Raw genomic sequence first — 22542 nt, forward strand, 5'->3', positions numbered from 1 at the left:
TACTTGAGGCATATCTAAGGTTCTGCTGTTTTTTCAAGGCAGTTCAATATGGATCTGGGAGATGCTTTCTGTTTAAAGCAAATTTCTAATTAAGCAATGTGTAGCTCCTATACATGATTGCATGCATCACAATTTCAATTATTAATGTCTGCTTCAGTTGCCAATGTGTCTGTGGCAGCGATAGTCCTGGGCAGCTCTTACTATGATGGCCAAAGACAGATGTCGGCAATAGCAGTCCTATCTCTCACAGCTCCCTAACATCACAGCAGGCTTGTGTTTCAGGGAGGGCAGCCAGAAGCCAGTGGTTATGATGTTAGAATAAAACTAGTGTTTCAGTGCTGGTGCCTACGATGGTGGGATTTTCCTGGTTTGGATTGCCTTAGCCTATCATTGTCCTGCTTTGAAGCAAGTTTTAGTCTGGGTCTGGGCTGGCTTCTTCACATTGCCTACATGTCTATTCCTGGTCTTTTAGTTTTGAAATAGAAAATCGAAAACAGCTTGGCTAACTGAACAAAAAGCCCTGTTAAAATCAGACAGCCGGCCCTTATTCCCCCTCTTACTTGACTACAGCCCTCAGTAGCCACTTTATCACCCTGCACTGGTGAATGGACCCTCTTCATACTAGTAGGGTCTATGCCCTCTTGTTCCCAGATTGGTGTTCTAGATATGGATCTTCATCAAAGGCACTCTTGGTTAGCACTTTCCAGCCCTGTTCAATTGAAGGTAGAGTAGACCGCCTCAGAAAACCAATTGCAGTATAAGGTCTTGTCTGATCGACTCAAACCTCTGTCTTTTTTTTCTGCACCTTTATGTGTTGCTGTTGCGGCTTCCTGCATGTTGGGATATCCAGGAAATCCTTGGCAGTGACTGTAAAATGACCCTCACCTGAACTCACAACTCACCCCAATCCCCACAGGAAGTTGCAGCTTAACCACAGAAAATGGACTCTTTCACATTATAGAGATCCCTTTGAATAGCCTTTTAGACACCGTTCTCACGTTTTTTTCACTGTCCACTTTCTATTTCCCACCCTGACACATACCCACTTAACTCTCTTAGGCTATATATAGCCCAGTCACATGATAGTAAGCATATTGTCCCTTATTTATAGGGTCTGGTTGCCTGCTCTCTATGTATCATTGCATCATTGTGAGTGGAGGCAGCAGCACAGGCTTCATGAATGAACTGATCCTCTGCCAGAGGCTGGGAGATGGCTCCGGTCCCACTGTGATGTCACCCGAGAGATGAGGAGAAGAGCGAGGGGATCTTTATGAATCCTCCCATTCAATTGTTTGACTCTTTCTCAATTGCTTTTAGCCCACCACTGGTTCCCTTATCCCATGGTGGGCTCATTTTACAAGCTGGTGAGTCATTCTCCCCCAGCTCAGCTTCCCCTCAGCCATTCAAGATGCAATCTTTCTATCTTACTCAGTCCTGCCCTGCCCTACCTGGTCATGCCTATCGACGCCTTATCAACTTCAGTCTGAGCCACAACAATCCTAAATTCTTATCCATAACCCAGAATACAGACAAAGATGGCTGGTAATTTAGTGTATCCATGTCTGCTAAAAGGTGTCAGGCAGATTTGTTGTTTTAGTGTGGTAATGTAACAGGAGCGTATGGGCCCATGGAAGTTGTCCCAGTCATAATGACATGAGTAGCAAATCAATACCTTTTACTGCATGTCTATATAAAACACCACTCTCATTTGGTGATTCTTAGAATAGATTAACTTATTATTCATCATGCATCATTAGTAGAAATTGCCTCCAGTTCATTTTTCCACTGTAGGCACCCTTTCTTTCTAAGCCTTGTTGGTGAAATGTGAATGCCTTAATGTTGGCTCATGATTTACACCCTCTCCCACAATTCGTGAGCTAAGTGGATGGGACTCATTTTGCGGACAAACCCACACTGTCTAATGTGGAAAGTGATGACTTGTGGATGCTTTAAGGCTCTGTGCGCACTGACCATGTTGCATCTAATGGGACTCGCAGGCATTGAAATTGTATCAGAACTTCATCATTTACTAGAGATCGTCTAGGTCCAAGCTCGCCTCTTTCCTACTAATGGATTCGTATTATACATTAGCGCTGCCATAGATAACTTTCGTATGGATCATTCGCCATGCAGACTGCTCTATTATCACTTTACTTTTGCATTTAGAGTTTGTCTTTCAATATTGTTCTGCCCTCCTTTTCATGCTTTATACACAAATAAAACAGAACTGTGCATTTTCTAAATATGCAGGAAGCATATTTTCTTGATGTACATATGTATTTACAGTTTAAGCTTTTAAAAATAATAAAGCTAATTCTTCAAATGTATGTAAACAAAAAGAACATGTTATAAAAAAACAACAAAACTTGCATTTCAGTTTAATTTTGTTTGTATTCATGATTCTCACACTTCTCTCATACTTTTCTTCCTTATAAACCCAACATCACTTATACTCTATGGTGTTTAGTGTCTTTTGATGGAGGATTTAGTGCTAAAGTAGGTTTCATTTTGCGTGGGCGAGCACGCACAGCAGCCGGGCTGATAAAAGCGACTGGGAGGGAGGGGACTCAATCGGTTCGAAAGTGCAGACAAACTCCACTCCATCCAGCTCAAATAAACTGCCACATTTTGCCTCTGCCTTCACATCAAAGCGCAGACTGTCTGAGCCATTTGCAACATGAGAGTATCTGCTCTGCTAAGGCCTCTTAAAAGGAAAATATGTTTGATAGAAGGCTAGTTGACACGAATTATCCAGAACCTGCTAAGGTCTTGTTTTTATTATGGAACTGTGAAGTTGAATTGTATGTGCAATGATGTACTTTAAAAATATTTTTGCGTTATTTTAAGACTGCATTGGCTGGTAATGGATTCCTGCACAGTGGCGGTTCTTGCATGAATGGTACCCTACCTGGTTCTCTTCCATGTCTCTTCCACTGTTTTTTGTCCACAAATTGTAAAAGCAAAAAAAGTTTTTTTTTTGTTCTCAATAAATGTTTTAAAGACTTCCTGCAGAGTATGGAATACTCCAGTAAGGTTTGAAAACTGCAATTATTCATACTTGCAGTTTTCAACACATTGATTTTTACACTTATTGTGAGGCTGTTTGTCTTACTAATCCTTATAACACAAGTATAACTAGTATTATTTTGCAATTTGGATGCGTTCCTCAGATAAGCAAGAAAAATACAGAAACCTTTTTTCCCTCATCCCCCAAGATGTTCAGCAACAAGAAGAGGAAGGGCAAAACTACCATACTCTTTGCTCCATTCAGCCGAGGAAAACCTTCACTACTTCGGCTCCTTTTTTTTGCATCCCAATAATAAATCATGGTATACATTGATACCAGATTCCAGTCCATTCCTATTTATTTATTTTTTCCTATGAAACTTTTTATTTCTGTAAAAGAGAGAAACGTATTAAGACTGGCATAGTTGGATTTAAGTGAACAACCAAAAAAACCATCCTTTGTCCCAGGTCCCTTTTGAACAGGGACAAGAACAACAGAGTGAGCCCAACTTTTTACTAACAACCAGACAGACACTGATTACATGGGTGAAAGAGGGACAGCTGCTGTGCATTCCAGACAAGGTCGAGACGTCAGTGAGTGGTGAAAACAAGCATGAGCTGAGCTCTGCTTGGCAGATAAAACCACCCGATGGTGGAGATGCCAAGACATCTGGGCTCAACGAACGGTGGTTCTATGCTGGCTAATAACACAGTTTTCTCTCATACCAATTTGCCTGAAGTGATGAGATGAGTGATTTTTAACAGAATAGAAAGATGAAATGAGGAGATAAAAGTCACAAAAGTTGAGATCTGAAAACCCTTTGCTGTGAATATACTACACCCTAGACACTGCATTATGGTCTGTAAATTCAGTGTTATCTAATATACTGCACACTAAAGATTATGCTAGATGTGGGCTTATTTTGTAAATGCCTGTGGGCTCTTTGCAGATTGAATGATTAGTTAGAGGGTTGCACTGTCTCCTAAAAAAGTTTTGAGTTTGTTTTTATTTTTTAGGTCTTTTTCCAGTGCTTTTAGCCTTGAGGTCTTTTTGCCTTTCTTTGCTCATCACATCCCCTGCTTCACCCCCTTTATCCCACACTTCTGCAGCTTGGTCAATCTAATTAGATGAGTGCAAGTCATCAGGCTCTGTTTAAAGCCATCAAAGGCAGCTCTGTTCCCTGCTGGGTGCCCACTGGCAGTGAGCGGAGAACAGTAAACGCAGTGTTGTCACTGCAACCCTCGAGACAGCCCAGCCCCTCTCCTTTCCGAGCCACCCACCAGCAGCCTCTGTGACATCATCACCCCATCCTGTGACCCTTGACCTGTCAGAATGTTTGACCCCATGCTTGGTCTTGCGACAGTAGTCTCACTATGTCAGGGCAATGTGGTAGGGGTCACAGTGTCGCTGATGGGCACCAGGCATCGAGCTCCCACCCAGTGTGTGCAAGCAGGGGAGAAGTTTGGGTGTGAGGAGTTTGTAAATAAATTTGTCTCAATTTCAAAAGTTCTTTTGTACAAATCAGGGTCTGTTGTGGCAGAATATTGTTAATCCACACCACAACATATAAAACTTGTTTCTCAGTGATTTCTTGCTTTTTTTCCTGGAAACAGCCATAGCCTCCTCTTTTTATCTAATTTAATTTTTTCTGTTCGATCAAGTTTCTTTTCATAAAGTATAGCGATTCACTCCATTTCTTGTGTTGGTTGTATTAAGTTGTTCGTGCATCACTTTTTCAAATAAAAGCATATTTTATGTATTGTGTTTTGCAGATCCAGAGTGTGGAGACGTCCCCCTTTTGACTCCAGGAAGTAAAGAGATGATGTCCCAGGCTCTGAAAGCCACCTTCAGCGGCTTCACAAAAGAACAGCAAAGGCTGGGTATTCCCAAAGGTAAAGACTGTCAGTTGCTCATTTGTGGAAATTTAATTTTCTAACTTGGGTCTTAGACTATGAAAATCACTTCAAACGCATGTTTTGCTCACCCCTAAAACTTAATTTAATGCATTCCTCAAAAATGACAAAAAAAGAAGAAAAATCTATTCCTACTCCACGCATTATTGTGTAAGCAGACTTTTCTTCTTGAACGGGTGGAAAATGATGTGTTTGCCTATAAACCCAGGCAACCACAAACAGAATTCATGCTGTTTGCAATCAGCCTTGCTGACAGTATTGCAATGTAATCCCACAATAACTGACAACTTTTTTTTTTTCTCAAATTTTCATTACCACTGTTGTTTATGTTCCTTTCCTCCTCTACGTTCTTTGTGACACTGTGCAGTTAGTAAGCACAAACCCAGAAAGTATAAGTCCACTCTATTGAATCAATCACTGGTTTAGGTGAATGTCTGTATTTGCACTTTGAATGAGTTTCACAGTAAATATACCAATCATCAGCTATTTATTGCTCTGCAGATCCCAGACAGTGGACAGAAAACCATGTGGCTGAATGGCTTGCATGGACCGTAAATGAGTTCAGCCTGAAGAACGTCGACTTTGAGAAATTTGGTATGAATGGTGCCAACCTGTGTGCGATGGGGAAGGAGCGCTTCTTGGACTTAGCACCTGACTTTGTAGGCGACATCCTTTGGGAACATTTAGAAATGCTCCAGAAAGGTAATGCTACAGTAATCTAAATGAAAAAACGAATCTTTTTTCTGTATTTGCTGTATGAAAAAAAAAAAAAACAAAACAGGCTGATTTTATTTTTTCTGACTGAGGATTTTTGTGGCAATTACTTTAGTAACAGGAGCCAAACAGGAAGACACATTTTGGCTCAAGACATAAATTTTTGATCATGCTGGATGCAGTTACACGATAGAAAAAAAAAAGACAAAAAAATCAATGATGAGGTCACTGATGCTTATTCTCTATCCATTTTTTATGAAGAGGATACAAAGCATTTCCCCATCAATGGACTGACCTCCAACTTCCAGGAATCCCGTTATACCTCAGACTATTTTGTCAGTAAGTACTCATCACAATCATTGTCAGTTGTGCTCTCTAATTGCCAAATATTCATGCGTAAGAAATGATTGAAAGTGAATCAGCTTTGTGAATGCAAACAATTCAGTAATGCATTCATCCACATTAACATTGTAAATAACTCTAAATTTAGGTTCTGCATAGGGTTAGGGTTTGTGCATTAAGTGATTCAGAAAATGTATAATTTGAGCATTTTTTGTATCATTTCAACACGAGAGGAATGCTGACTGTACTACCCTTTGCTTCTTTTATCCTTCTGTTTTATGTTTTGCTCTTGCTATCCCCATTAACTTGCCTCTGTGTTTTCAGGCTATGGTATTGAGCATGCTCAGTGTGTCCCTCCTTCTGAATACTCAGAACCGGGCTTCATCACGGAGTCATATCAGACGCTTCATCCCATCAGCTCTGAGGAACTGCTCACACTCAAGTATGAAAGTGAATACCCCGGGATCATCCTACGAGACACAGCCCTCAACTCCATGCAGGGCGACTATTTCTCTGTCAAGCAGGAAGTGGTGTCCCCCGACAATATGTGTGTGGGACGCCTCAGTCGAGGTGAGGAGCCATATATGATATAGTGCTTTGCAAAAGTATTCATACCCTTTACGCATTTCCTCATTTTGCGACGTTACAAGCACAAACTTTATTGTATGTTACTAAGATTTTTTTAGGTAGAGCAGCACATAATAGTGTGTAGCTCTGAAGCGGAAAGAACATAGTAAAATGTTTTCAACATATTTGCTCAAAATAAAAAAATATGAAGTGTGACATACACTTGTATTCAACCTCTTTTACTGTGATACTTTGAAGTAAAATCTAATTCAAATGCCTTCAGATTCAAGATAGGATGTTCCTTTATTGATCTCCAAGCCAGACATTACAGCAATAAAACCACAAATAAATTGCAAAGTAATGCTGTCTCAGAATAAACCCAACTGTTCTATAAATCCCTCAAACACTTGTTACAAATGTTAGTGAACAAACAGCATCATAAAAACCAAACAACACAGCAGACAAGTTAAGCATACAGTTCCAAAATAGTTTAGAGCAGAGTTCTGTTCTAATACATGCAAAGCCATATCTGTAGCAAATGCCTAACACTGAACATAATCCTGAAATCACCATAACCATATCCAAAAACTTATGAGAAGTAAGTTTTCAGATCCTAAAATTTTTAAAAACCACTATTAATCTTCCACTTTCTAATTTGACACAGTTTTATGTTGGTCTGTCAAACAAAATTGATTAGCTTGTGTAACAGGAAAATATGTAAAAAAGTTCAAATGTTTTGAATGGCTTTGCAAAACATTTCCCTTATCCCAGGTAAATTCTTTCAGTCATTGAAAGTAGCGAACATCCATGCCAAACTGAATATTTATTTTAACCTGAGTTACTAAATCTACCCATAGGTGCATGCATGTGTTTGTGTGGGTGTGTGCAGACGTTGGAGGTGTCTGTGGGTGTCGGCCTGCGTGTGATTGTGCTGAAGCTACCAGAACCTTGTCATGCCACATCAGTGTGTACGCATTAGAAGAGAAGAAAAGCAGGCCCTCTGGTTGGTTTGTGGTTCATGCAAACCTGCCTCACATACTCTAGACTAGGTTGGGAAAAAAAGAAAAGCCTATTGTTTTTGTCAGAGTGATACACGAACCAAAGCCACAATGTGTTCTCTGCTTACCGCTTGTCCCTTATGTAAAGCAGTTCAAGTGGTGTAACCTTAAAGAAGGACGTTTTTTTCTGTCTTGTTTTTCTTGGCCTCTTTTCCTCGATTCAGTTTCTATGTTCTGCGTAAGGAGATAGAAGTGTCATCCTCGGTTAGCAAGCAAGGGGTTTTCTCATGAAACAGTTTGCTTTTTTTTAAAATGTGCAGGCTTGTTTTCTCTCCCAAGTGATAGTTTACAGAGGACTTAGCATCGTGGTTTACATTTTAAGCCATGAAGAGAGAGGCTTTTCTTCTCACAAATCCCCAGCTGTATAAATGAATAGCATCTGCCATGTACACCATTGAACGCCCTCCCACCTCCCTTTTAGTCGTTTAAGCGTTTGCCTGCAAGATTTAAGGTTCAATCTTCACGCAACACACATACCGCACTCTCAAGCATTGTGTTGTGCTTGCTCGACGTGGGAAAGTGCTTTGTATCCCGGCTGATATCCACATGTGGCTTCAATTTTACCAGCTGAAGATCTCTGCATTGGTTGAGGCATTGCATTATCTGTCATTTGTTAATGACTTACCATTCAAAGACGCCGCTTATCTTTCCCAGGGCCAAAAATAGCAAGACAGTTTGTGGGATTGTCTTACATTTAGAATCAAATCCAAATGGTGGTTGTAAAAGCGAAATGGGGTGTGAAATGGAGAGAGTGGCAGAACTGTATGGCTTAGTGGCACACAAAGTGTTTACTTCTAGAGTGTTTTATTTGTCCCTTTTATAATTTTTGCTCATAAGTTGGCTATTTTCCAGTTATTGCATTAAAACATTGAAATCAGAAATTATTTTATGCAAAAGTATTCTTTCACCGTGAGCCTTTTTACATTTTAACCTTCGGTGTCATTCATGTAATACACCAACACAAAAGTAGTACATCATTGGGGAAATGCATGATTTTCAATTTTAAATAAAATACACTGTAGCCAATTTTCTTCTGAAGGCAAGTTGCATCCTAACTAATAAACAGGTGTATAATTTAATCCCAGTGCAGATATAGCTGTAGATGGAATGGACATTAGTAAATTACCAAGATACACATGAGAGTAAAGTTGGGAGTAAAGTTGTGGAGATGCTTAAATCACAGTTGTGGGATAAGACAATATTCCAAACATCTTACAGAGCACTGCTGCAAAGCAGAAAAGTCGGAATAAGAATGACCCTGAACATGCAGCCAGAGCTAATATAATGGTTTAAATTATTGTATATTTAGTTGTTAGTTTGGATCAAAATCCAACTGAGAATCTGTTTCCAGATTTTGAAATTGCTCTTCACACATGCTGTCCAAGAAATCTGACATTTATTTTGCTTTTATTAAGCCTTTTTCAAAGACTGCATACAAGAAAAAATACAAATGTATATTATATTGCTTTAAAGTCTCCCAATGTAGTAAAGTTAAAGGTCATCCTTAATAACAAATCTTTTTTTCCCATTGTTCCAATGTCCTTCCAGGTAAGCTCGGTGGCCAGGACTCCTTCGAGAGCATCGATAGCTTTGAAAGCTGTGACCGACTGACCCAGTCGTGGAGCAGCCAGTCCTCATTCAGCAGCCTGCAGCGGGTACCATCCTATGACAGCTTTGACTCGGAAGACTACCCCACTGCCTTGCATGGCCACAAGCCCAAAGGCACCTTCAAAGACTACGTGAGGGAGCGCTCTGACCTCAGCAAGGATAAGCCCGTCATCCCAGCGGCAGCGCTGGCAGGATACACAGGTAAGACGACCAGAAGTCAAACATCAAATGGGACAATTTCATTGCTTGAAAAATTTTTCGGGGACACTTGGAAAGTTAAGCTTCAAACTAGAGTGTTTAGAAAATGACACAAAAATAATTACATTTTTCAATTAAAATTATAGCTTTATAGGTAGTGCCTTTATGCCATCGCCAGACTTCAAGTGAGAAAAGCTGTTGCTCCTTTTAGTTTCACTGCACAGCTGTAACACACTTGTTGATGCTCTGCAAAAGTCCCACGTGTGGGAGTTTTGTATTTGCACCACTTTTAGAATAGAAAAAGAGAAACAGCTTTTACCCAAGTTGCCCAAGTTACGCAGATCAAAGAAAACAAAATAGATTTTGCTCCTGCCTCCTCCTCCTTCTTCTTTGCTCTCTATTTTTCTTTCTCACCCTCTTGTTCTGCCTTCACTTCTCATCTACCTCATTGGTATCTGCAGCCCGCATCTAAACCTATTTTTCGAGGTCGTCCTAGCAACGGTGGTGAAAAAAAAAAGAAATTATGCCTGCCCTTGCTCGTAGCACTACAGCAAAATTATCTCTTCATCTTATTGAGGCATCTTCGCACTCATACATGCTCGAAAAAGCTGCTTGACGTACGCTCTTCAGGTTCACTAAGATGTTAAGATACTCGCAAACCTCTAAAGCAAATGCACTATTTCTGCATCTGTTTCAGGTTTTGGTTTAAATTCTGCTGCTGTTGCCTTGAATTGTTAACCTGATGTGTGTGGCAAGATAAATGTTTTATCATTGTTTTTGTTTGGAGCTGTCATTGGGTTGATTTAATCTCAATGTTGATTTCATAATACCTGAGGAGAAGTCTTGAACCGGTTTTCTCATTTGTTCCTCTGTAAAGCAAAATTTTGAAGACTGTTGATGGCTTGCAGTGCAGACACTGCACCGGGACTTTTGCCGTCTTGCTTAAAATTATAGTCACAAGAGTGCACCACTGTTTGTAATAAAAAAAGGGAAAATCCCAGCAAATGTTTCTAACGTCACAAACAATACATACATGAGATCTCATTAGACGGACCCAAAGTCGGTATGCACAAGTTAATTCTTTATGTGCATGGTTATTAGTTCAAAAGCCACTTGTGGAACAATGAGTCATTCATTTGTAATGATGCTGGAAAGTTCTTCTAATGGATTTATAATCAAATAACAAAGAGAAGATGCAGCTCCTCTAGAACCATTAGAGTTCCACGTTGCTCCCTGCACCCTTTTTGACCAAAATGGCAAACTGCTAAAAAAAACAAAACAAAAACCTTTGCAAAAGGGTTTGGCTTTTTTGGCATAATCACTTGTCTTTACAAAAAGTACAATTAACAAAATAATTGTTGCTAAAATATTTGTCATGCAGGTTTTGTTTCAGGTGCAATGTGTTGTAGTGTCATTTCAACCTGAAGAAAAAAGCTTTCATCAGCTTTATAGTAGAATGCAAGGTGAAAGTACATTCAACAACCAACTGTTTTAGAGACGCCTGCTCAGCAATTTTCTGGCAGCAACCAAGAGAGTTTAGAAATCTCCACTTGCTGAAGTTCAAATAAGGTATCAGAAATGAGATTTAGTCAATTTGAATTTGGCAGAGTTGTTTGTCTCAGAGAACCTGGTCTGAGAATTTTACAAACTACTGATTTACTGGAATTTTCATGCAAAATCATCTCTGATTTGCAGAGCACGGTCCAAAAAAAAGGGGACATTTTATCTGAACTGAAATTGTGTGGAATGCATTGTTTTTGCCAGAGCTGAACATTATTTAAAAACCACAAGCTACCTGAGTACTGATGATGACCATCTCCATCCCTTTCTGACCACAATGCACACATAATCCTGTCGCAATAAGAAGTAAATCAATTTAACACATGACAAATTAAAACTCAATAATTTCCATTTGCATGATTTATTGCTTTTCTCTTTCTCTCTCTCTATCTACTAGCTCTTTTTTCAACGATACTTTTGTTTACAGACTTCATGATTTCTTTTATTTGTTGCTTCTGTTGTTTTGTTTATTTAGTTTTGATATTAAAAATGTCTTCCAGTGTTAAATGTTCATTAGTATTTAAAGTTTATTGATCTTTGGGAATATGTCCTTGCATTATTATGCCATTACCATTATATGACTTGAACATTGTTAATTGTTTACCACAATAACTTCCCGGGGAAATTATCGTCCAGTAAATTTTGTTTATCATTAAAGGCCTATGCACACGTCATCAAATGAATGATTCTAACTCCAGCAGGACAACACACCATGTCTAAAATCTCAGATCATTTTAAAATAGTTACTTGAACCTTGCAATGACTTCACCATAATCAGATTACCTAGACGAGAGGTTTTCAAATCTGGTGTCCCTGGTCCAACACACCTGAATCACATAGCTGAATCATCTCCTCAATGTGCAGTCAAGTTCTCCAGAGTCCTGTTAATGTCCTTAAAGCAGAGACACATCTAAAAGTTGCAGGACACCAGATGTTGAGGCCCAGATTTGAAGACCCCATCTATTAGAGCATCTTTGAGATGTGGTGGAACAAGATATTTGCATCATGAATGTGCAAAGGGCAAATATGCAGTAACTGCATGATGCTGTCATGTCCATATGATTTTTACCTATTAAAGTCACTTTGTGTATAATATTCATGGTGCAGTAGATCATCTTCTTCTGTAAAGAAATAGGAAGAAATATTGCCATGGCATGCTTTGGAGATGGATGAAGTTAAATCTACCAATGTGGAATGTATGTTTGCGTGTAGATCTGTGTGCGTATCCAGGCAAGATGGAGGATGCAAAAAAAAAAAAGCAAGGCAGATGAGTTAGAAAAAAATAGAAAATATAAAGAAAATTGAAGCTTAAATTTAGATTAAACAAGCTCAGAAACATTTCCAAAACAGCGTTTATGATAACTCGACAAGTTGCTCTGCGTGGTTTCCTGTCCCGGTGTGACAGGTGACACTTAAAGCGAGGACAGGGAGTCAGATAAGGCTGCTGAGTGATAAGTGAAGCTCCAGTTGTCATCTTTGCAGGTTTCCTGTGAGAGCTTGATATTTACACCTCTGTCTACTCTAACACCAGGCAGCTTTAAAAACTGCTAAACCCTCAAAATTGTAATACTGATAATATGTGGATCTTTTTCTTTCTCTGCTGAAAGACACTTTTTTTTTTCTTGCAATAAATTAATATGACATTTAATTAAACAATGAATTAGTCTTGCTAATAGTTTTACTAATAACCAAAAATGACATTAGTAAAAAGCTCCATTCGTCTATCAGTGTTCCTGTTTCTGTCTTAGCTGCAGATATTTAACCCCTTAACTGTCAGCCGCAAAACGCTTACATGTTTGTTACTGGGTCCATGAGGACACTGGCGTCCTCATGACATTTAAGAGGGTTTCAAGGCACATGTGGTATACCATGAATTGCATGCTAAATATTGCTGCAAATGAAAGCCTATACCCTTTTGCCACAGTGTATGCTTTTTCAATGAAGCTCTTTGTACATGAAGAGCGCAACATATTTTTGGAAACTTTTTTTTTTTTTTGGAATGGATCGCCTCTGAAAGCACAGCAGGCCGGTATCACCCATGTATGTGGGCTGACTTCAGCTCAATTTTGAACATTTTGGGCCTGAAAGACAGAGACTGTTGCAAAGAAGCCACTTTCTAAAACCAAAGTGGCTGTTTGTTCTGCACCCTCTTCAGTCCCAGCAGGAGTTTTATAAAAAGCTCCACGAAATGCCATTTCAAGCTTTCGGCCCACGCGTCTGTTTCACTGAAAGCTTTGGTTTTGTGTTGTGTAAGGGCACATACGGTTTTTTTTCTTAGGCACTCGCGAGTCACAGAGAGTGAGACAGATAGGTGAGTATAGCTAAACTGCTGAGGCGGCGCATGCTGCACAGGCAGGTGTGATTTCAACACGCGAGCCTCAAAAGTGGGCGCGTTCTTCTATGTAAAGAAAACCACACGATCAAAGTGTAGCGCAGTGAATCTAGTTCATAGACAAAACCTTTTTTTTATCCTCTTTGATCTGCCTTTCCACCTTTTTCCATCAAGTGATACAAACTTCTGTATTAGTGTTTAAAATATGTTTTATTGGGTTACTATTTTAGTCCTTTTTCTTAAAAAATACAACCATATTGTAGTATACATGAGGCTTTGGAGCTGTTCTCTTCTTGAGGCACTGGTTGTAAGTCGTTAGATGTGCTGCAGAAGCCCAGAGGCAGCGCCTCTTTTTTAAAATGATGATTTCATCAGCAAGGAACTCATACAGACACAGACTCTAGATTCACATACTGTACGCTGTACTGGCAGACAAGGGAATACATGATGAATGAGACTGTTGTATTTAGGAGGACATTTGGTTCCACTGCTTTCCTTCAGCCTGACCCAGATCAGAAGGTTTACTTTGTCCCTCCTCAGACCTAAGTGAATAATTGGCATGAATATTTAACAGTTTCATATTTAGGACTGGACCGTGTTACATGTGGCATTCTGGTTGACCTTAAAATCAGTTATTTTTTTCTTTTTTCCTGGTGAGTGTATCTTGTACTGCAGTAAGTTGCAAAATCTTTGAAAGCAAGTTATACCTACAACTGTTCCTTAAGACCTTGGTTTGTATGCAGCATTACCATTCTATGGATGCAGGGCATTGTTATCTATACTGCAGAGTTTTAATAACTTAAACCAGTTGATAAACTTCAGAACTTGGCAATGTTCCCTTAAGCCAGATCTCCTTTGGCCTGAGCTAACACTTACCTCAGTAATTCCTCACACCAGCCAGCATCAGCACAAACAATGCCTTCTCTCCAAGTAAGCTGCCTAAACAAAACGCCTCCTTCAAACATGCTCTCACATCTGTTCCACAGGCAGTGGCCCCATCCAGCTGTGGCAGTTTCTCCTGGAGTTGCTGACCGACAAGTCCTGCCAGTCCTTCATCAGCTGGACAGGCGACGGCTGGGAGTTTAAGCTCTCTGACCCAGATGAGGTGAGAGGCTGTGACCCTGTTGGTCACTGGCACACGAGATGGGAGGTCCTAAGTGTTTGGCCAGATGAAAAAGATATCTTCTTTGTGAAAACAGTTCCCTATTGTTTCTGACTTCAGTAATTATGTAGCATGGTATTTAGGCTGGTCTACCATGAGTATATACTATTTAAATACAGTATATACTTTATAGTACCTGGCAAAAGTTCTTTTTCATGTTTTGTCACATGACAATTCCAGTTAAATCAACTGGATTTAACTGGGATTTTATGACAGACCTACACAAAACTCTACATATTTGTAAACTGGAAGGGATCATTCATAGTTTTCAAAATTATTAACAAAAACCCAATCCCAAGACATTATGTGATATATCTGCCTGTAAGCTAGACTTTTTGCAGCCAGCCTATATTCCCTTAGTTCTGCCAATCTTCCCATTAACTCTGACCAGCTTCCTCTCTCACATTAGAAAAAATGACACCCTCAGGATTATGCTACCACTCCACAAGATACCCAACAGGGTGGTTTCTTTAGGGCTATGCAGTATTGTTTTTCTGTAACTTACTGCATTTCTAACTTTGGTTTTATGTGACCAGAGAGAGTTTTTCCATATTTTGCTATTCTGGAAAACTGATAAGTGCTCTCCCAGCTTTTCTCTAATTAATGTTTCCTTTCCTTTGGCAGCTTAGATAGTCAGCCATGTTAAATTACATACAACTGGGCTGTATCTACTAGGGAGTTTACTAGTTAAGGTCGTTATTTACCCTGTAGCATATTTATGGTTATCACAATAAAAAATACAACTCTGGAAAAAATTAAGAGACCACTTAAAATGATCAGTTTTTATGATTATACTTTTTATAAGTATATTTCTGAGTAAAATTGACCTTGTTTTTTTATTCTGTGAACCACTGACAACATGTCTCCAAAATTCCAAGCAAAAATTTAGTATTTATTTGCAGAAAAAATGAAATGGTTATAATGATGAAAAGATGCAGTGCTTTCAGACCTCAAATAATGTAAAAACAAAACAAGTTTATATTAATTTAGTGCCAACAATACTAAGGAAGAGTTCAGAAATCAATACTTGGTGGAATAACCATAAGGTTTTCAATGGGGTTCAGTGCAATGATCTCTTTTTTTTCAGCTTCTAGTAATTTTACTTGTAAAAAGCAATTGAGAACAGTATGTAGTTTTTCTTCCATTTTACAATGATGTGCTACCTTGTGTCGATCTATCATATAAAATCTTTATCAAATACAGAGATTTGTGATTGTAAGGTAGCAAAATCTGAACTTTTTTTACATAAGTCATTTTAATTTTAATTTTTATTTTGATGTGCTCTTTCGTTCTCTCTGTGCAGGTTGCCCGGAGGTGGGGCAAAAGGAAAAACAAACCCAAGATGAATTATGAGAAACTAAGCCGTGGCCTGCGCTATTATTATGACAAGAATATCATCCACAAGACATCTGGGAAGCGCTATGTCTACCGCTTTGTCTGTGACTTGAAAAGCTTGCTGGGCTACACACCCGAAGAGCTGCACGCAATGTTGGACGTAAAGCCTGATACAGACGAGTGAAAGCAGAACTGGTGAAAAGAGCAAAAACAAACTTAGGACAAAAGTTGAGCTACTGGGACTGAGGCTCATAAAGTTGTCTTAACTGTTTGATAAGAGTTGATTATCCATTTTTCTGGGGGGACCGAAAAGTTTTTAATGACTCGGTGTGGTCTTTGTTGGATTTGAGCTCCAGTCTTTGAGACCACGTTTCAAAAGGAAGGCAGAAGCCAAAAAAAACCTGTATTCACAACCTGTTGGAATTGACGAGTGTGCATGAATGTGTGAGTGAGTGTGGGATTGTGCGCGCATCTGACATAATACTGGTATTATTTAGCAACTCAAGGTAAATGAGATGCTACTGGGTAGAATTTTCAGGTTATCTTGTGTTCTGTTTAAGTAGCAAAGAGGGGGAGGCGAGAGCTCTGCGATACAAGGTGTGAATGAACGAAGTCGAGAAGGAGCCTTTTTAAAGTAACTTGTTTCATTTTTGAGGTAAGCAACAAGCAGGTGAAAGGTTTCTGCTGAGATAACAGTTGCCAAAATGTCAAAACTGAACTGATATTTACAACCATTATCACTGTTTCTCTCCTGCAAGGAGAGTGTTTTCAGCAAGGACCAAAAAAGTGTAATGTAGGATTTGATGTTTGAGGACCATATGCTTGTGCCAGTATTATATTGTTAGAGCACCCAATTTAAGTCCACCAGTCCGATTACTGGGCAGAGTATTTTTGTCTTTAAGTGTTTCAAATTAGACTTCATCATTGAATGCCAAGTTACACTGTTCTGTTCTCATGGAGCCCATAGCAGAAATGTGCCGATTTGAGTCAGACAACACTATAGACACACTGGCCCTGTGCGCTGTCAGGTTTGAAGAGCCTGTTGAAGATTACTCATACCCAAAGAGGTCTGCAAGACAACCGAAAGAAGCCGTTACTTTTGAAACTGACGCTTTCACCTTTATGTACATGTCGACATCTTGTTAGGGACACATTCTGTGACTGAAACGTATGCATTTTTGCATAATGCCTCCAGTATTAGCAAACTGTAGACAATCTATGTGGGGAGAATCAGTAGACGTTGGTGAAAATTAGATGAACAATCTTGTCAGTTCACTGTCCACATCAACCAATCATTTTAATGATGTTTTAATGGTCCTGTCTGTCTGTCATGTAAAAGTTATTATAGTGATTGGCGGGTTTTTACATAATCATAAGAATGTCAAATGTGGGTCAATTTTTTTGTTATGCAGAACATTTTGTCCATAAGAAAGTAACTAGAGTAGTGTGATGGTATAATGAAAGAAAACAGAAAGGTAATAGATAAATGTGGACTTTAGAGAATGGGAACCTGTTTGTTATGAATGAAGGTCATGGAAAGAAGTACATGGATAGTGCAGGTGAATTATCACTTAGACAACAGAAAGGACACAAGCTGATTTGTGTGGCTCTTGCATGGCTGATGGCAGACTATTCAGATTGTAGTTTATGTGCGTTTTTATCAATGATCAAAATAATATATGTCTCAGAGAGTGTCGTATTCTAAGAGCACATTTATAACAATTCACTGGTTACATTTTAGGCAAATTGGCAGCGGTTTCCTCCCCAAACAATGGGAACAGTGTCGGTACACTGGGAAATGCCAAAGTTGAATATTATCCTAAAATACTATGTTATTGTTTACAGTGGCTGAATGTTACCCATATGGATGAAAATAGCTTTAGAGATGTCTATTTGTACAGATTGTATTTCATAATGCTTTACTGAGACCCGGATTACACAAATAATCAGGAGACAAAGCAGGAATAATAACCAAAACTCATGTGAGGTCTTTTGGCTACGGTGCTTTGGGTGTCTACAACGTTTGACACAGAGCAGAAATTTCTCATGTATTTGGAAAGTGTTGTCTTTTATCTTTTTTTTAAAATTATTTTTATATTTGTTAAGCAGACAGTTTTTGGACAAAGTCTTTGCCATTTCGGGTTTCCCCACTGAGTGCAGAGAAGAGATGCTGTATTTGTTCTTCTTGTCTAACTGGTAAAAAGCTCCGATATCAAGCACTGACTCTCAAACCTGTGTTGCTTTTACAACAGAGAATTGGATCCTAAAAATGTATTAAACTGCACTGTATGTTATTTTCTTTCTACATGTTGTTTGAAAACAGTGTTTATTATTTTGTGTGTTTTTTTTTTGTTTTTTTTTTGCCATGATGTTCATAACAAAGGACAACTTTAATGCCTATAATGTTAATATTTTTTTAAAAATGTGTTTTGTCAGGAACCATTCTGTTGTTCAATGTGGGAGACTACAATCTACTGCAGGACTTGTGTTAGCAGTGACAAGAACATACACACCAATATTTTGTGGCATATGCATATCTCAAAATGGATTTTAGAAGGAAAGCCTTATTGTTTTTTTATGGATGTTATTCTTTTCTGTATATTTTATAGTGTCTTTGTATTTTTGTTATGAGATCATTTTTATTGTATTTAGTTCACAAACATTTGAATATTTTTCAATAATTTATATTTTATAAAAGACGAGAGACGCAGACAGCTGGTGCTTTCATGGGAATTTAAAGGTAGCGCAGGACAAAAATAATGTAGCGGATTTTATTTCCAATTGTCTGTTTTGTTTTTTTGTTCTTTTTATATCGAAAATAGTCCTGTCTGCTTGAGGAAAAAAAGGCTGATGCTGGCCCATCAATGATTTCTGCTGGAAAGGTTTTATAAACTGTAGCTTCTATTTCTAAAATGTACTTAATGTACTTCAAAATGTTATAAAATATATGTGAAGAAAGACTTTAGCATTCTGTGTGGTGTGTTATTTAATTTATTCGTCATTCATCTTGCATAGGCAAGGTTTGGAACTTTGCGATCAGGTGTTTTTTTTGGGAATGAGATTATTTTTGACATATGCTGTATCTACATTATCTTACATACAGTGTGAAAGTGTGTGCATTTGAAAACGATCTTGTAAGTTTTAGTTTTGAATCAATTTATGGTGCATCAACTTTAAGATAATATCAAATAGGGCCCTGGGCAACTCAGTTGATGAAGTCATGTGCCGAGGCTGTAGTCCTTGATGTGATTGTTATTCCCGGCTTCAGACCATTTAATGCATGTCTCACCCTTCTTTCTCCTCCTGATTTACTGACTACTGGCCAGTCCAAAGGTAGACTTCCAGGCTGAACAACAGCTGTTGTTCCCCATCAGTAATATCCAAGGCACCTGCTGAGCTCCAATTTAGGTTCTTTGAGAGAGGTGGCACAACAATATGATTATGGATGAAAATAAGGAGACCTCATCAATTTTATTATACTGGTTTAGTGGGGACAAGCTGATTGACCAAATGTCCCTTTAACTGGTGTTTCTTTTTTTTAAATTGTATAGTTTCACATCAGTGTCTCTAAAAATCTTAAATAAGATAAAGTTGTTAGCTTTGTTGCTTGTTACTTTTTTTGAAAAGTGTTTGAAAACTCACTAAATATACAGACTTTGTCACTAAGTTGGCAATTCTTCACTTAGTGCTACCCACAAATCTGGCAGTTGTGTTCGATGGGTTTGGTGTCTTCGTGACATTAAAAATGCCTTTTCTTAAGCTATTCTTGTTCAAACTCATAAGTATTTTAGAAATATATTCACTTTTTCTTCTCTATCCATTTCAATTTATTTTGTGATGGTTGTACTTGTTTGCAGATTTATCAGATGTCTGTCAGATATATCCATTATAAATTTTAACATTCGAGGTTCCAACCAGAACATATCATTGTAACAAGAAGCACAATAGCAATAACTTGAACCAGCTGAAGCTGTGGCTCCAGAGTTCTGTAGGACGATTTTGAAACATACGCCGACCACAGAGTGTCCCAGTTTTAACAAGTGTTTCTTACGTGTTGATAAGGTCATGTAAAAAATGAAGCCGACACATTGGGACTCATTCATGTTCTAGCAACCCCTCATATAAATTCCACCAAAGATAGAAAACATGCAGAGCCATGGCCTGCTGCCTCAGACTGCACAGATGTTTTGGCCCTTCTGCAGCCAAGTAGAAACACATTAGAATAGTCGAGATTCAGATCACCGTATCTTTGTTATGAATGAAAAAGCCAAAGCAGAGTCAATATTTTAAAGACTAAGATGTGTGTTTAGTTAAAGACAAGTTCACATACTTCAGAAAATATATTAATTAATTCAGTATTCTATGTGTGTATGTATATTAGAACAACAGTGTTGCCTTCATTCCCAATATTCTCTTCTCAGTTCTTTTCTTGGCTGAGGGTACGCTGAGGTTACCAGGTGGTTCTTCTCCTATTCCACCTCCTCGCTCTGACTGGGCTGATGATTGAAACCAGACATAACTGTTGGGCAGGTTTTAAAATACCCTTCCAGACAGTGCGAGCTCTAACAGTCCATTGTGATACCACTCATGCCCACCAGCTCCACATCCAAACACAGATTCAAAGCTGGGTCATGAAGAATCCACATCCCCACCCTGTCTGCCTTTGTAGCTGCGCTTAAATCTTCCACCAATTTAACAAGAGCTTTAAGATGGAGGGCTGCAAAGAGCAGAGGAAGTCTAAGCAGAAAGTGAGAACAGTCACAACTGACAGTCACAGAAAAATTACAGATAACATCTTGAGCTCCGTCCAAAAGGATCCTCCTCCATGTTCATCCATCCACAGACCTCCGGATGGCTGACTGCATCTCGTTTGTCAGATTTCAAAGTTAAATATTTAGCGAAAGGGTCTTCCCAAGTTATGTATGTTTTCTGTATGTATGGCACCACTTGAACAGACAAAACTTACTGTAACCATATTGTAAAGGAATACAGGTTAAAATTCAGGGCCTTACACTCTTATTCAGGGAACAGGAGTACATCTATTTTCACTGCCTTAAATTACTGTCCTACTCATCAAAAGACTATCTTTGTGACGCACAAGAGACAAAGTCTGCGGTTCCATTACGCAGACATGTTGTGAAATATGGACAACGTGTCTCAGAAGGCCCTTAAGGAGGGTAGGGTCAATGTAGACTCCAGTGATGTCAGGGGATTAAGAGTTTGGTTTAGCATTACTCTCAAATGTGTACCGAGTTTGAAAGGATCAAATAATCTGTTTTTTTTTCTTTGTGTTTATTAACTAGACAGATTTCTTTAATCTGACTTCAAAACCTACATCCATTGAGTTTTCATACACTCCATTAGCCCTTTTTTATTCACCAAATAAAATAGAATTTGAGTGAAGAAAAACTTATTGGATTGGATTGAATTGAATTGAACTGAATTGAAAAAATGCACTTTATACCATGTTAACTGAAAACTCCTTGGTTAGGGAACTGGCATATTTAACAAAATAGCAGTTCCCTTAATAAAACTAATGTATAATGGTGTTGTTGACTTGCCCCAATTTCTGTCAAACCAAATATTATGTCTGGAATTAAGGTATGCATCAGAGGTGTTTTGCTCTCATTGAAATTGAGGTCAGGTTTGAAAATAATAAATGTTTAATGAGCAGCTGGTTTCAATGTTTTTGTGGCAATCCATCATATAATGTTATAATTATAGTTTTTTTTTTATTATTCTAACTGAAAATAATAGTAGCATATTAAATGCAAATCTGACCCACTTGTTTGGGTTCCTAGGTCAGAAGTGGGCAATCTACACACCCAATTCAAATAATTGAATAATTTATCAAAATAACATTTATCATTGTTAAGCTACTTTAAGTGGTGTTTTAAAGTATCTGTTACTTATTAAAAAGCACAAACATATTTAAGTATGCAGTATACTTAAGATTCTATGAAGAATTCACAAGATCTAATAATTTCTAGAATAAAGCATTCACTTCATTAGTAATCATTGTAAGGTCTACTTTTTAGTGTTTAACTCGGTAAAAGATACACACATAAATGATCTTTTCAGTTTTGGAAATTTGGAACTGTTTTTCATAGGGACTAGTCCAACAAGGACTTTGCAAACTGACCCATAGGAAAATGGATCTTTTTGGGGAACTCTAGAATCTGAGTTGTCCTCATGCACTAGTCAGGTGTGTGTATATAGCATCTGAAACAAGCAGGACACTGACCCACTAAGGACTAGAATTGGCCATAGCTGTCCTAAAAAGTCCTAAAGTGCATAAAAAAACTCATAAGAGATTTAATGAACCCATCCTTCTACATAAGACACAAGGATTTTCCTGTTGAACCCACTACAAACTAAACAGACTATTTACAAGCTCATCAGTAATTTGTAAAAGGTGTTATTTCAAAGCGCAGTCTCTGTATAGTCATACCCACTCCTTCTCTTTTTCTGTGGCATTTATGGTATTGTTGTGTCTGCAAAGTGTTGAACTACTTGTCTTGGCAGGTGTGGTGGTTGTATTATCCAGGTTTATAGAGGGCAGATTCAGGGCATCTCCTGCTTTGGCTGCTAATTTGCATTTTTATTGCCGCTGTCACATCCTCACTTAATACACCATTGACTTCCTGAGCCACCCCTGGACCACACTGCATCACCTTACTATCCCACCCGAAATGAGAGTGCCTGCTGGCCCCTGGATCTACATTGGCTGGAGTTCGGGTACCATT

The 22542-nt window shown here is 38.6% G+C and overlaps 1 protein-coding gene across 5 annotated transcripts in view; it reads left to right on the forward strand.

Moving 5' to 3' along the window:
* Nucleotides 1-18761, forward strand: part of ets1 (ETS proto-oncogene 1, transcription factor) — a 42836-nt gene extending 24075 nt beyond the window's left edge. For 3 of the 5 annotated variants that reach the window (XM_023351480.1, XM_023351481.1, XM_023351483.1), the window contains 7 exons: nucleotides 4780-4899; nucleotides 5422-5622; nucleotides 5896-5973; nucleotides 6301-6546; nucleotides 9150-9410; nucleotides 14286-14404; nucleotides 15765-15980. In XM_023351480.1, the coding sequence (XP_023207248.1) occupies nucleotides 4780-4899; nucleotides 5422-5622; nucleotides 5896-5973; nucleotides 6301-6546; nucleotides 9150-9410; nucleotides 14286-14404; nucleotides 15765-15980 (1241 nt within the window). Of the gene's footprint in view, nucleotides 1-4779; nucleotides 4900-5421; nucleotides 5623-5895; nucleotides 5974-6300; nucleotides 6547-9149; nucleotides 9411-14285; nucleotides 14405-15764 lie in introns of all 5 variants that reach the window. The other 2 variants (XM_023351482.1, XM_014472461.2) reach the window with 2 other exon arrangements.
* The last annotated feature ends 3781 nt before the right edge of the window (nucleotides 18762-22542 follow it).

The sequence above is a fragment of the Xiphophorus maculatus genome, chromosome 18 (assembly GCF_002775205.1).
Source record: "Xiphophorus maculatus strain JP 163 A chromosome 18, X_maculatus-5.0-male, whole genome shotgun sequence".
Classification (NCBI taxonomy): domain Eukaryota; kingdom Metazoa; phylum Chordata; class Actinopteri; order Cyprinodontiformes; family Poeciliidae; genus Xiphophorus; species Xiphophorus maculatus.